Genomic DNA, 12,804 nt, shown 5'->3' with positions numbered 1-12,804 from the left:
TATTGTCTTAATTGTCTTAATCGTATTAAAATCGGAGTATTGTTGTCCATGTAAACGTACTGACTAACTCAGGAAGAATGATTATCTTGCCTCAGATCTTAAACATGCACACACTACAAGATTTTAACATCGTGGCGCATCACACACTACAAGATATTATTAAGATTATCATGCCAGAGGGAGCGCCTCACGTGATCTCACGCAGCAGATCGTCATTGATATTTCAGTGATGTTAACATATGTTAGCTAGCGTGCTAGCTGCTTTCTACACTCACCCGGTACATTCAAAACTGAGGCGATTTCAATCCAGTGCTTCTCTTTCTCCTTACAGTTGCGATACGTTTTCGACACCTTATACAGACAGTCGTGTTACTATAAAACGTCAAGAAGCAATTTCCTCCGTCTCCACTATACAACAGGGCCGTACAGCAGCTGTTTTGTGGTCGCGCATTGGCTATTGTGAAAGTACTGAGTAATCATATAGCAGTCATCATCCCGATTTAAATCCGGGGCGGCCCCGATTTGTGTGCGAGCAGATCGGGAGGTGCAAGATTCGATCGGTGAACGCCTCACATTACCAGATAATTCGCGCCGAACATCAGGACCGATCAAGGGGCTCTACAAGATTTTGCTCAGATTCTCGGGAGTGGGAAATCGGGGCTAAATCGGGCTAAAAATCCTATAGTGTGAGCCAGGCTTTATGCCGAGTTCACACTGCACGATTTTAGCCCGATTTTTCACTCGCTTCCAGACAGTTTCAAAGTTGTCCCTTGTCTGCGCTTCGATTCGTTTTCTCCTATTTTCCACACATGTTCCCGTCTTAAGCACCGCAGTCACAGATTTCGTCGCACACAGAGCCGTTCACGTTTGAACTCACGTGACTTGCTGCATGCTCTCATTCACGTCCTCCACATTCATAACCCAGCAACATCGGGTTATTACTGATATAAACCCAAATTGGGTCACATCAAGCCAGCTTCCTAACCCAACAGTCTCAACCGAGCATTTGGATTGAAACAATTACCAGCGTGTTTTATATGTGTAGGATAAAAAAGTACACAGTGTATGTTTTTGCTTAATCGCTTGCAAATATAAGATTGTTAGGTCATACATACCCTGTAATATTAGAATAGGTACCGCTTAGTTTCAAAATACTTACAGTAGAAATAATTTATCCCCCAAACTTCGCATATTGTTACCTTATACCTACACGGAGGTACTGAATAGGTACACTGTAATTACAAAAAAGTTACGCTGTAAATTCTGTTTACTTACGCAGTACATTGCGGGTTGTAATCTAAAGCATTACCGTTTGTTTTAAAAGGGTCTCTCTTTCTCTCTCAATATGTAGCGTTGAAAGTCTTTGTTCGGTTCATGTATGAAGAGATTTATTTAAAACAAACAAAAGATTAACAGTCCCTACCATGTTTTCGGCTTGATTATGTAGGCTAAATAGGGTGTGTTTAATATTTTATTTAAATTGAACTGTTTTAAGTTTGATACTGACACTCAAGAATGTTCATTCCACATTTGTTGTGTCAGCAAATAGATTGTATTATTGGATTTGATTAAATACCTTTACTGTTTTTTGTCTCTTCTATGCAGTTTAGGTGCGGATAGAGATCCACACAGGTGTCACATTAAAACAGGATTCTTTCTGCTACTTACATTAGTGTTCTTATTGACTGCCATTACTTACGTCTCTGAATTCCCTCTCAAGACTGCTGTGCTCCCTGACACCTTGTATAAAAAAGTGCTAAATCGGATACGCTCCTATTATGTGGTGACTGAGTACCTGTCTGCCAGTGAAAATCAAACAATATTTTTAGCAGCCAACAGTGTCCAACAGAGTCCTACACAAACCACAGACATTTCGGTGAATCATCATGTGGCTCATCCAAGCAACTATCATTTCACTCTGGATGAACCTGATAAATGTAAGCAGGATCCGTTCCTGGTCTTGATGGTCCCTGTGGCCCCCCATGAGGTAGAGGCTCGTAACGCCATCCGCAGCACATGGGGGAATGAGAGCTCAGTGCAGGGAAAAGCAGTGCTGACTCTGTTCTTGGTGGGTTTGACTGGAGGAGCCGAAGCTCAACAGCAGCTGGAGGAAGAGAGTCGACAACACAGAGATATACTGCAGAGCAATTTTGTGGACTCCTACTTCAATCTGACCATAAAGACCATGGTGATCATGGACTGGTTGGCCACTCGTTGTTCTCAAGCAGCTTATGCTATGAAGGTTGATTCTGACATGTACATAAACCTGGAGAATCTGATGAGCCTCTTATTGTCACCCAACACACCCAGACAGAACTACATCACAGGGTATTTGATGTGGGACCGGCCTGTTATCAGAGACAAAAACTCTAAATGGTACGTGGCAGAGGAACTGTACCCTGAACCGAAATACCCCACGTACCTGCTGGGAATGGGATATGTTTTCTCCAATGACCTTTCAGAAAAAATAGTTGAGGCTTCCAAGGAAGTAAAAGCATTTAACATAGAAGACGCATATGTGGGTGCTTGTCTGAGACAGTTGGGCGTTGCACCTTCATCTCCCCCAGACCCTTCACAGTTTAGAGCCTATCTGGGACAATATAATCGAGAAGATTTTCTCAGAGTTATTACGACAATCCTGGGATCCCCACAGCAGCTAATAGACATTTGGAAGGATGTAAAGAGGCCCATATAAAACAAATCAAAAGGGAATAGATTAGTGGTAGCCTTCATTATTTTATTTATAAAAGACTGTTAGACAATGGCAGACACAATCAGTGAAATAAAGACTAAAAAATGTAAATGCTATTTGTTTGTATAGCTCATACAGTAAATATTTATTTATAAATGTATATTTTTTAATTATTCTGTTATTTTTTCTTTTACATTATTTATTTATATTTAGTTATATGTGACCCTGGAGCACAAAACCAGTCTTAAGTCGCTGGGGTATATTTGTAGCAATAGCCATCAATACATTGTATGGGTCAAAATGATCGATTTTTCTTTTATGCCAAAAATCTTTAGGATATTAGGTAAAGATCATGTTCCATGAAGATATTTTGTAAATCTCCTATCGTAAATATATTAAAACTGAATTTTTGATTAGTAATATGCATTGCTAAGAACTTCATTTGGACAGCAGATTTTCAAATAGTTGTATCTCAGCCAAATATTGTCCTATCATAACAAACCATACATCAATGGAAAGATTATTACTTCAAATGTCAGATGATGTATAAATCTCAATTTCAAAAACTGTACCCTTATGACTGGTTTTGTGGTCCAGGGTCATATATTTAATTATATACATATCATTATTATACAGAATAATGCACTTATACTGTCATTATGCATTATTGCATTTAGAATTTTATATTAGATTTTAAATTTAAAAAAAAGAATTTTATTTGATCGTTGTTGTTTTCAGCTCTGTCCGACTCAAGTGTTGACAAGGTCACATTGGCACCGTCATCTTGTATTTTGCATGTCATGCAAATAATGTTGGTAAGGTGAGGTGGCAGCTAGAGACTATTATAATGCCACAGATCTTCAAGACATTATATTCAGAACCATCTGACATGTTAGCAGTTATCTTAAGATGCTTATTCCTATTTTTAAGTTCCAGCTGGCATCAGAAACATAACACTTGCAGATGGAGGAGAACGATTAAAAGATGGGTGGTAACATGATCCTTCTGAGTAGCAAAATGTTTCTGGAACTTTGCCAGCTCACTGACACACTCCATAGCCCCAGGTGTTTTTAAAGGATCCAATAGGTCAGAAGAAAGGACAAGGAGGAGCTCAGATACTGTGACTCTGAGATATGTACAGTATCGCTGTTACAAGACAAGATAAGGTATGTTCAAATATTTCATAGATTTGATTTTGTGTTGTGCAATGGCTTCTTAGAGTAAATTATACACTCTTAAGAAAATAGTTCTAAACTGTACCAAATTAGGGTTCTTTGGCTCATAACAATAGCAGAACCCCTTTTGGTGCTAAATAGAACAATTTTTATAAGGTTCAATAAAGAACCATGCTTTGAAAGTGCAATGTAGGACATTAATGGTGTTATAAATAACCTTTTTAAATAATATATTTGAATAAAATTAGCATGTTAGTACTTTATATTATTTATATGAGCATTATCATATTAGGTAGCCTACCTTTGGTCTATCAACAGTTATTAGATGAATACATTAATAAATGACAACTAAGACTAAATACATTACATAAAACCCAAAATAGAAATAAATGTAATGAAGGCCACATTCCAGTGAAATATCAACCCGATCTCATGAAAGTGCGTATAAATAGTACGCCAAATAAAAACGAAAACTCGTGGTATTGATACGCAAAATTGGACTTTAGCGTGTATATGCTACGCGATGGGTAGGTTTAGGGTTGTGGGGTAGATGCGTATCATATGTACGCGAAAACTGCGTATCATATGCACGCCAACAAATTTCGTATTATATGCGCACCAAACACATGCGTATCATATGCACGCCAAAGTCCATTTTTGCGTATCAATACCACGAGTTTTCGTTTTTATTTGGCGTACTATTTATACGCATTTTCATGAGACCTGGCTTGAAATATCTACACAATCCTCTATGGTATCCATTAATATGTGTATTTTTTGCTGTAATTAAATGGCACTTCCACTCATGATGTTGTGGGATGTGAACCCATCTGAAATAGGCCTACACAATTGAGTTTAGAGTTACAATGTGTCACCTTAATTTGATTATGTAAAAACAATGCTTATGAAGGCCAAAAGAAGCAAAAAATAAATTCAATATCTCTTACTTTGTAGAGAAGAGGAGCAAAGTATCCTTAACTGAACAGAGCTGCTTACACTTACACGTTCTGTTTAACTAAAAAGAGAAAAACACTTGATTAGTTGGAAACCAGTTACAATTTGAACATTTTAATAATTTACCTGTTGATAGTGTGTTGACAGTCTGTGTAGTTGGATGGTTGAGCACTAGAAAATCAATACTGAAGGTGGCTTTGGCAGTTAAAGATTTGAAACATAAAAAGGCGGGAAGGAAAGAACACTAAACTCTGACACAAAGAGCCATTTCAGCATAAAAGGGTTCTTCAGGAAGATATGGTTCTAAATAGAACTGTTACTGTGAACCTTTAAATAACCATCTTTATAGTGTGTATGTCTGGTTTTGAGTTTTTAGTGCGGAGAAAGTATTGAATTTGCATCAGGGAAATGCAAAATATGATTTTGATGAGGAGCCTTCAAGCCTCTAAGCACAGTGGTCAAAATTATTTGCCTGTTTCCTGAGAGAAGCACTGCATTTTTGCATTTTAATAACTCTGTGACAAAGACTCACTTTGAAAAAAAAAAGAAAGAAAAATTTCAAATTTAAAGGGACAGTTTGCCTAAAAATGTTGTCATTGTGTACTTTCAAAACATGCATGACTTTGGCTTTATCTGTGAAGAACAAAAGGTTAATTTTTGTGCCAACTATCCCTATAAAATTTAAATCTGAATAAGAAATTCAAGCTAGAAATAAAATTACTTTTTAAATGAAAACTTTGTTTTCTTTTCAGCCTCGTTCAGATGTTCTGTAAGAGTTGGCTACTGGTTGGTCTCTTCATCCTACTTAATATTTTAGTGCTGTATTTCACTGCCATTACCCTCGAAACAAGAAAGTGGCAGAAAATGGCGAGAAAAACAGGGAACCCCTATGTTGCTTACCCTCAAAATTACAGATTTATCCTCGACCAGCCAAAGAAGTGTGAACAGCAAAAGCCCTTTGTGGTGATTATCGTCCCTGTGGCCCCGCAGAACGTCAAGGCACGTAACGCCATCAGGATAACGTGGGGCAGCGAGGAGCTCGTCCGGGACAAACTGGTGCTGGTTCTCTTTCTTCTGGGCTCACAAAGTGGTAACGAAACACTGCAGGAGCAACTCCAGAATGAGAGCGAGGAGTATCAAGACCTTCTCCAGAGCAACTTCCTGGATTCCTACAGGAATCTGACCATTAAGACCTTGGTGATGATGGAATGGCTCAACAGGAATTGTCCACAGGCGTCCTACGGAGCAAAAGTGGATGCTGATGTGCTCCTCAATATGAAAAACCTATTACATATGCTTGTGAGTCTGAAATCACTACAACATAACTACATCACCGGCCTAGTATTGTCTGGAAACAATGTCTTGAGAGATCCATCCAGCAAGTTTTATATCCCTCATGATGTGTATCCTAAATCCAGATATCCTCCGTATCCTCTGGGCATGTGTTATATCTTTTCTATGGACTTACCAGAGAAGATCCTGCACATCTCAAGGCATATCAGACCTATTTTTATTGAGGACGCATATCTGGGCATGTGCTTGAAGCGTTTGGGAATCGCACCTAAGAAACCACCAAATATTGGACAGTTTGTGGTCAAACCACCACAACGATTCAATCGCTGTTACTATTCTAGACGAATAGCAATACTCACAGACAGCCAGACTCAGCTGATTTCCTATTGGATGGATATTCACTCAACCAAAAGACCCTGCTGAAAAGTCCTGCTATGAGTCTAAATTTATTTTTCTAGAAATGAAAAGATCTGTAGTTACAGGCTAAGCTTAAAGTATTTTTACAACAGCAGCCTGTTTGTTTAACCCGATAGCTGTGTGTCTTTGTATTATTTGATACATTTCCATACTAAGTGATATACTCGATCTATGAATTTGAAATGTAAAACAACACTGTCTTTACAACATTCCTTTTACACCTTTTATGTAAATGAACTCATTCAGGACACAAATAATTTTTGTAAAAAAAAATGTATAAAATATATTTGTTTGAAATCTAAATATACACTGTAAAAAGTAATGAGTTGAACTTACATGGAAAACCTGTGGAAACTGATTGCCTCAAATTTCTCAGGCAAATTAGTTTATCATTTTTGAGTTAATAAAACTTACTGTAACTTTGTATAGGTAACTTGTGTATAAGTATAGGTTACCAGAAAACTTGAGTGTTGGTAACTCAATTTGACAAGTTCAGCCAAATTAGAGATTTAAGTTAAGCTTAGTGCACAGAGGGCAAGCCAAAAAGCTGAAATCTTACTGTTATTTGACAGCTTGAAGAAAAAAAGATTCAGAACCCTATCTGTAAAAAAAAAAAACTTAACCATTTCAAATTGTATTCACTCTAAGACTGTATTCATTGTTCTTTGCACCAGACAATGGAAACATACCTTTAATCCAACAAACTAGATGCTCTTAAGTACTGTTTACTAAAGTTGTTCAGTTTTACTATTGCATCCACCTGAAAGTTCACATAACACAGTGTAATTAAGTAAACTCAACAAATTTGTAAAAATCAGTTGTGTTTACTCGCTTTTCTTAAGTAGATTCAGTGATTACTTTTTACAGTGTACTGTATATTACCATTTTATGAAATAAATGAATAATAAATGAAAAATAAATGAAATAAAAATAACAAAAAAATAGCTGAATTTAAAGACATACTCTCTGGCATCTTAAAATATTAAGCATACAGATTTAATGACCACATATTAATATGAAATATTTGTATTTAAAAGAATAGTTCACCCAGAAATAAAAATGGGGTCAAAAATGTTTCTTTATTGGAACAGATTTGGAGAAATTTAGCATTGCATCACGTGCTCACCAATAGATCCTCTGCAGTGAATGGGTGCCGTCAGAATGAGAGTCCAAACAGCTGATAAAAACATCAGAATAAAAAGTAATCCACACGACTCCAGTCTATCAATTAATGTCTTGTGAAGTGAAAATCTGCATGCATCCACTATAAAGATTTTTAAACTTCAAACTTTTTGCTTCTGACTAAAATACGAATTATTGATCCTCTACAGTGAATGGGTGCCATCAGAATGAGAGAGAGAGCTGATAAAAATAAAACAATAATCCACAAGTACTATAATTCACATGACCCCAATCCATCGATTAAAGTTGAAAAACTGCATGCATGCATTAATAAAACTTTTTACATTTCAAACCATTGCTTCTGACTGAAATACGAGTCCATAATATTGCATTCGTCAGTGAAAAAGTCATGTCTGAATCAGGAGAGAAATATGGACAGATCAAGCACTGTTTACAAGTTTACTTGTGGATTATTGTGATGTTTTATCAGCTGTTTGGACTCTCATTCTGGCGGCACCCATTCACTGCAGAGGATCCACTGGTGAGCAAGTGATACATTTCTCCAAATCTGAACAAACAAACTCATCTTGGATGACCTGAGCGTGAGTAAATCTCAAGCAAATTGCCATTTTTGGGTAACCTATTCCTTTAAAAATCCATTTGTCATCATTTTAAATAACCTAGTGATATTAAATATAAAATATAGATTATACACTACCCTATTAATGTAACATCTTGATGTTGATAAAAAGGTCCATGGACACATTAAGCATCATCTACTCACATACTGCTTGTAAAACCCATAAATTCTGTGGTTGACAAAATAAATAGGGCTCTATTTGAGGACTGACTAAAAAGCATGTGCTAAAAGCAATTGTGACCCTGGAGCACAAAACCACTCTCTCATCCACACGGGTATGTTTGTAGCAATAGCCAACAATACATTGTATGGGTCAAAATTATAGATTTTTCTTTTATGCCAAAAATCATTATAGGATATTAGGTAAAGATCATGTTCCATGAATATATTTTGTAAATTTCCTACCGTAAATATATCAAAACTTAATTTTCAATTAGTAATATGCATTGCTGATGACTTAATTTGGACAACTTTAAAGACGATTTTCTCAATATTATGATTTTTTTGCACCTTCAGATTCCAGATTTTCAAATAGTTGTATCTCGGCCAAATATTGCCTAACAAACCATACATCAATGGAAGGGTTCAAAAGGTCAGCTTGTTCTGTTTATTGTGAAGATTTTGCGATTTTGGACAATTGTATATGACCCTTTCTATCTATGCAAAAACAATAAAAAAATGATCCCCCCAAAAAATGGTCACTTATGACTGGTTTTGTGGTCCGGGGTCACAATTTTGCTTCCTGCAGGGTATGCTAACCATGCACCACTGTGCACCACATAAGCAGACCAGATAGTCAACACAAAATGAGCAGTTTATATATATTTACATTTACATATACATATATCCATAGCCTGCATGGACAATATAACCTCAGAATAGGAATTTTGGATTTAAATCGGCTACTGCTCTAGAGTCACTAGAGGGCAGCAAAGTTTTCACCTTCTCTCTTGAAGTTTTTTGTGTGGAAACTAAATATTTACTGACACAAATGACTGACACAAAATATAGGCCTAACAAATACCATACTACAGAGTCTACAAACACCATTCTACAGTTGTTGTTTTTTGCAATAGGCCTACGTTGTGGTGACTTGATAACCACCAGCTGTCAAGAAAACATTACAATGAGTTAAATGTATAAATGAATTAAAATTGAAGGATTTTTTTTTCAAATGCCAGAACATGACTAAAGGATACCCCATATTAATACATATATAGAGTCGCATTTACAATTAAACCAAAAGAAATAGGTGCCCTAGGCAACATGAAAAGACGATACCTGAGGAGGAAGAACAATTTCCGAGCGCGGGTGTGGCTAGGGGCGGGAGACACCTGTTGTTTTACAGATGGAGGCTCTTGTTTGCTGGCACAAACATCGACTGAGACACTTTACTGGATATTTGTGTTAAAGTGCTGGACTTGGCTGTCTAAACGGCAGGAGCGTGAAACGCAGAAACACGCATCACAAACGCGTTTCAGAGGCGTTCACCTGGCGTCTGATGTAAGTAACATAGCCTACTGTACGTTTATTTCGAGAGTTTGATTCGTAGTCCTTTGTCGTACTTTATAGTGTAGGCTACAGTAGTGAAAAAGAAACAGGTGGTGGGTTTTAAGTAGTGGGGTTGTCAAAGTTACCGCTTCGAACTAATATCGCGAGAAATGCGTGTATTTAAGAGGAAAATGGCGATTTTTGCGGAAATTGTGTCAGATTTTTTAAAAATAGAATATTGTCAAGATATTATCACAATACTACAATTACTAGTTCCATGTTAGGTTAAATGGATAAATTCATAATGTAAATTTAATCTTAACATAGCGTTAGCTAATTGTTTTAGTAGGCTATGATGACCCATTCATTAATGAAATGAGTAAATACTCATACTACTACTAGCCTATAACTAGAACTATTAATAATACAACATGTATTTCAGAATTAGGTAAAGACAATAGGCCAGGGCCAACAATTAGGGAACACTTTAAAATAAATCAGCGTAATATGATACATGAAACTATTTTATAACCTAATTGAAATTGTTTAGTGTAAGGGAGTCGTTTGTAACATATTTAACACAAAACCAAATAAGAAAACTAGACTAGTGTATGAGAAAGTTGACCTGTATTCACCCTATATGCCATCATACACGAAACCTTTGGTTTCTAGTGAGAAGCATTGAGTTTCAGCCTCATTTAAAATGCAAGTGTAAGTTCACACCTGCCTTACCTTTCCAATTCAATAGAATAAGTTGTAGAAACCTGACAAGGGTGTGAGTCTCGCGCTAAACGTCAGTGTTTTACCAGCCAAACCAGATGTAACTGACACTCATATGTCTGGGGTCTCTCTGCACCTTTTGTTGAGTTTGGCATACAGCCATAACTGTTAACTGGAGCAGTACCTGCATCGATAAAATGAGATTTGTGTGTGACTCAAATGAATTGTACCCATTATCATTGTGTTTCAATGTGGCTTTGTGCTTATCTCTTGATTGCAAATATGCAATAAACCAAAAAAAACAAACAAACCAGGGTTTAGGAATGTATAGTGTGACACGTCAGAGTATGATTAATTGTTAACTCTGGGTCTGAGTATGAGCAATGTGAAACAAAATAAGATTGCACAGGAGTGGGGTTTAGAATTACACTGGGTTAACTTATTTTTGTTTTGTTTTCGAAAGACCTTAAATGTTTCAAAGTTTGAGGTACTATCAGTGATTCTGCCAAATATGCCATTTAGCAGTGCTTGATACTTACTGGTCTATGACTATGCTTCACATGTTATAACATGAGGAAATTCTAATGCTTTAACAATCCAGCTGAGGCAAATCTTGTTTAGTTGATGTAAATACAATGTGAGGAGAGCAACCACATGCCTCAACTTGACTATTTTTTGCAGGCGGACAGGTCTGTTCTATGCAGTTGTTTTGATAGAGAGAAACGAGCTACATTTCTAGTTTCAGCATTATTTATCCTTCAGACATTCCCCTTTAAATAAATACATATTAGCTATATGCAAAGTGACCCAAATTTGGTTAACCATATTTGGATAATGGTTAATAATAGCCACATTGAGTTCCCCATATCTATTCAATTTAATCATATAGGGAATTGGAAAACAAACAAGTGCTTTTTTCCCCCCCATTTTTGAACCATTGTTACGGTCTTTAAGTTAATCTAGGGAAGACCGCAACAGAAAATAAATGGTTGGTGGTGAGACACTGCGACGGCAGAGAAAACGCCGTCTCCAGACCCAGAAAAGCTACAATAACCCAAACAACCACGGTCAAATGCAGCAAAAAGAGAAGTTATTTACAAAGAACAGCGAAATAACAAAAAGGGTATTAACTTCAGACGGGGGCAAGGCCAAAATAACAAACATAAGACTAACTTCTGTAACCCAACTAACTAAACTACAAAGAAAAGAAAACAAAATACAGCAGGTTAAGCTAACTACCTAAACTAACATAAACAGGGGAAAATAAGTAATGCAAAACAAAAATTGCACACACCTTCCTACTAAACTCAAAACAAAAGACAGAAGTTAAAAACTCAATATCTATTATGGGCAACGGAAGTTAACACTCACTTCTCTTTAGATAAGGCCTCTGTCATAGATGTAATCAACGAGACAAAGGACAGAGCTCTACTTCGACAGTCTCAACACAATTGAGTGAAAGATACACCAAATCACCAAACTAAGGCTCCTAAGGACGAAACCTCAGTCGCCGCACACCATCCAGCCACCACCAACTGATGTGGTGTCAAGATGGTCTTCCTGTACACACCATTGGCATGTAATTCCACAAAGCTTGCTAAAATCAACAGATTTTACTAATAGAACTACCAATTTCTATGTAAAAATAACATAATGATGCTGCAATCTTTAAATCAAAATGCTGCAATCAAAAAGTAATTTGGCTCTGAATCTCAGGGTGAAAATTGTAATTTTGATCCCTCTTTGGAAAAAATTGGATTACTCAGTAAATACACATCCATGACATTTAAAGGAATAGTTCACCCAAAAATGAAAATTCTGTCATTAATTAGTTACTCACCCTCGTGTCGTTCCAAACCTGTAAGACCTTCGTTCATCTTCTGAACACAAATTAAGATATTTTTGATGCATTCCGAGAGCTCTCTGACCCTCCCATAGAAAGCAATGATATTACCAAGATCAACGCACAGAAACGTATAGGAGATCGTTAAAATAATTCATGTGACATCAGTGGTTCAACTGTATTTTTACGAAGCTACGAGAATACTTTTTGTGCGCAAAGAAAACAAAAATAACGACTTTATTCAACAATTCGTCTCCTCCATGTCACCCTATAGCGCCATTTTGGAGAGTATCACATACGTAAACAACGAATGCTGTTCTGTGTCAGCAGCACCGTACATGGATACGCTGTTTATGTCATTTACGCTTTAATCTGAACGTAAACAATGTATCCGCGTATATACATTGCATACGTTATTTACGTATGTGATACTCTCCAAAATGGCGCTATAGGGTGA

The 12,804-nt window shown here is 36.7% G+C and overlaps 3 protein-coding genes across 3 annotated transcripts in view; all 3 read left to right on the top strand.

Annotated features, from left to right (window-relative positions):
- Positions 1–2,763, top strand: part of LOC107755334 (beta-1,3-galactosyltransferase 1-like) — a 6,656-nt gene extending 3,893 nt beyond the window's left edge. The window contains exon 2 of the mRNA XM_016572089.1: positions 1,606–2,763. Coding sequence (XP_016427575.1) covers positions 1,606–2,695 — 1,090 coding nt within the window. The 3' untranslated portion in view covers positions 2,696–2,763. The remainder of the gene's footprint in view (positions 1–1,605) is intronic.
- A 2,906-nt stretch (positions 2,764–5,669) lies between these two features.
- Positions 5,670–6,685, top strand: LOC107755333 (beta-1,3-galactosyltransferase 2-like). The gene has a single exon (XM_016572088.1). It carries the CDS (start codon positions 5,686–5,688, stop codon positions 6,535–6,537), a length of 852 nt encoding a protein of 283 aa, XP_016427574.1. The 5' UTR covers positions 5,670–5,685; the 3' UTR covers positions 6,538–6,685.
- A 2,906-nt stretch (positions 6,686–9,591) lies between these two features.
- The window catches only part of LOC107755332 (beta-1,3-galactosyltransferase 1-like), a 10,377-nt gene continuing 7,164 nt past the window's right edge, over positions 9,592–12,804 (top strand). Inside the window, exon 1 of the mRNA XM_016572086.1 lies at positions 9,592–9,796. The gene's annotated coding sequence lies outside the window, so the exon portion shown is untranslated. The remainder of the gene's footprint in view (positions 9,797–12,804) is intronic.

Source organism: Sinocyclocheilus rhinocerous, unplaced genomic scaffold (genome assembly GCF_001515625.1).
Source record: "Sinocyclocheilus rhinocerous isolate Xijiao unplaced genomic scaffold, SAMN03320098_v1.1 scaffold2307, whole genome shotgun sequence".
Lineage (NCBI taxonomy): Eukaryota > Metazoa > Chordata > Actinopteri > Cypriniformes > Cyprinidae > Sinocyclocheilus > Sinocyclocheilus rhinocerous.
This window is presented reverse-complemented; position numbering and strand designations above follow the sequence as displayed.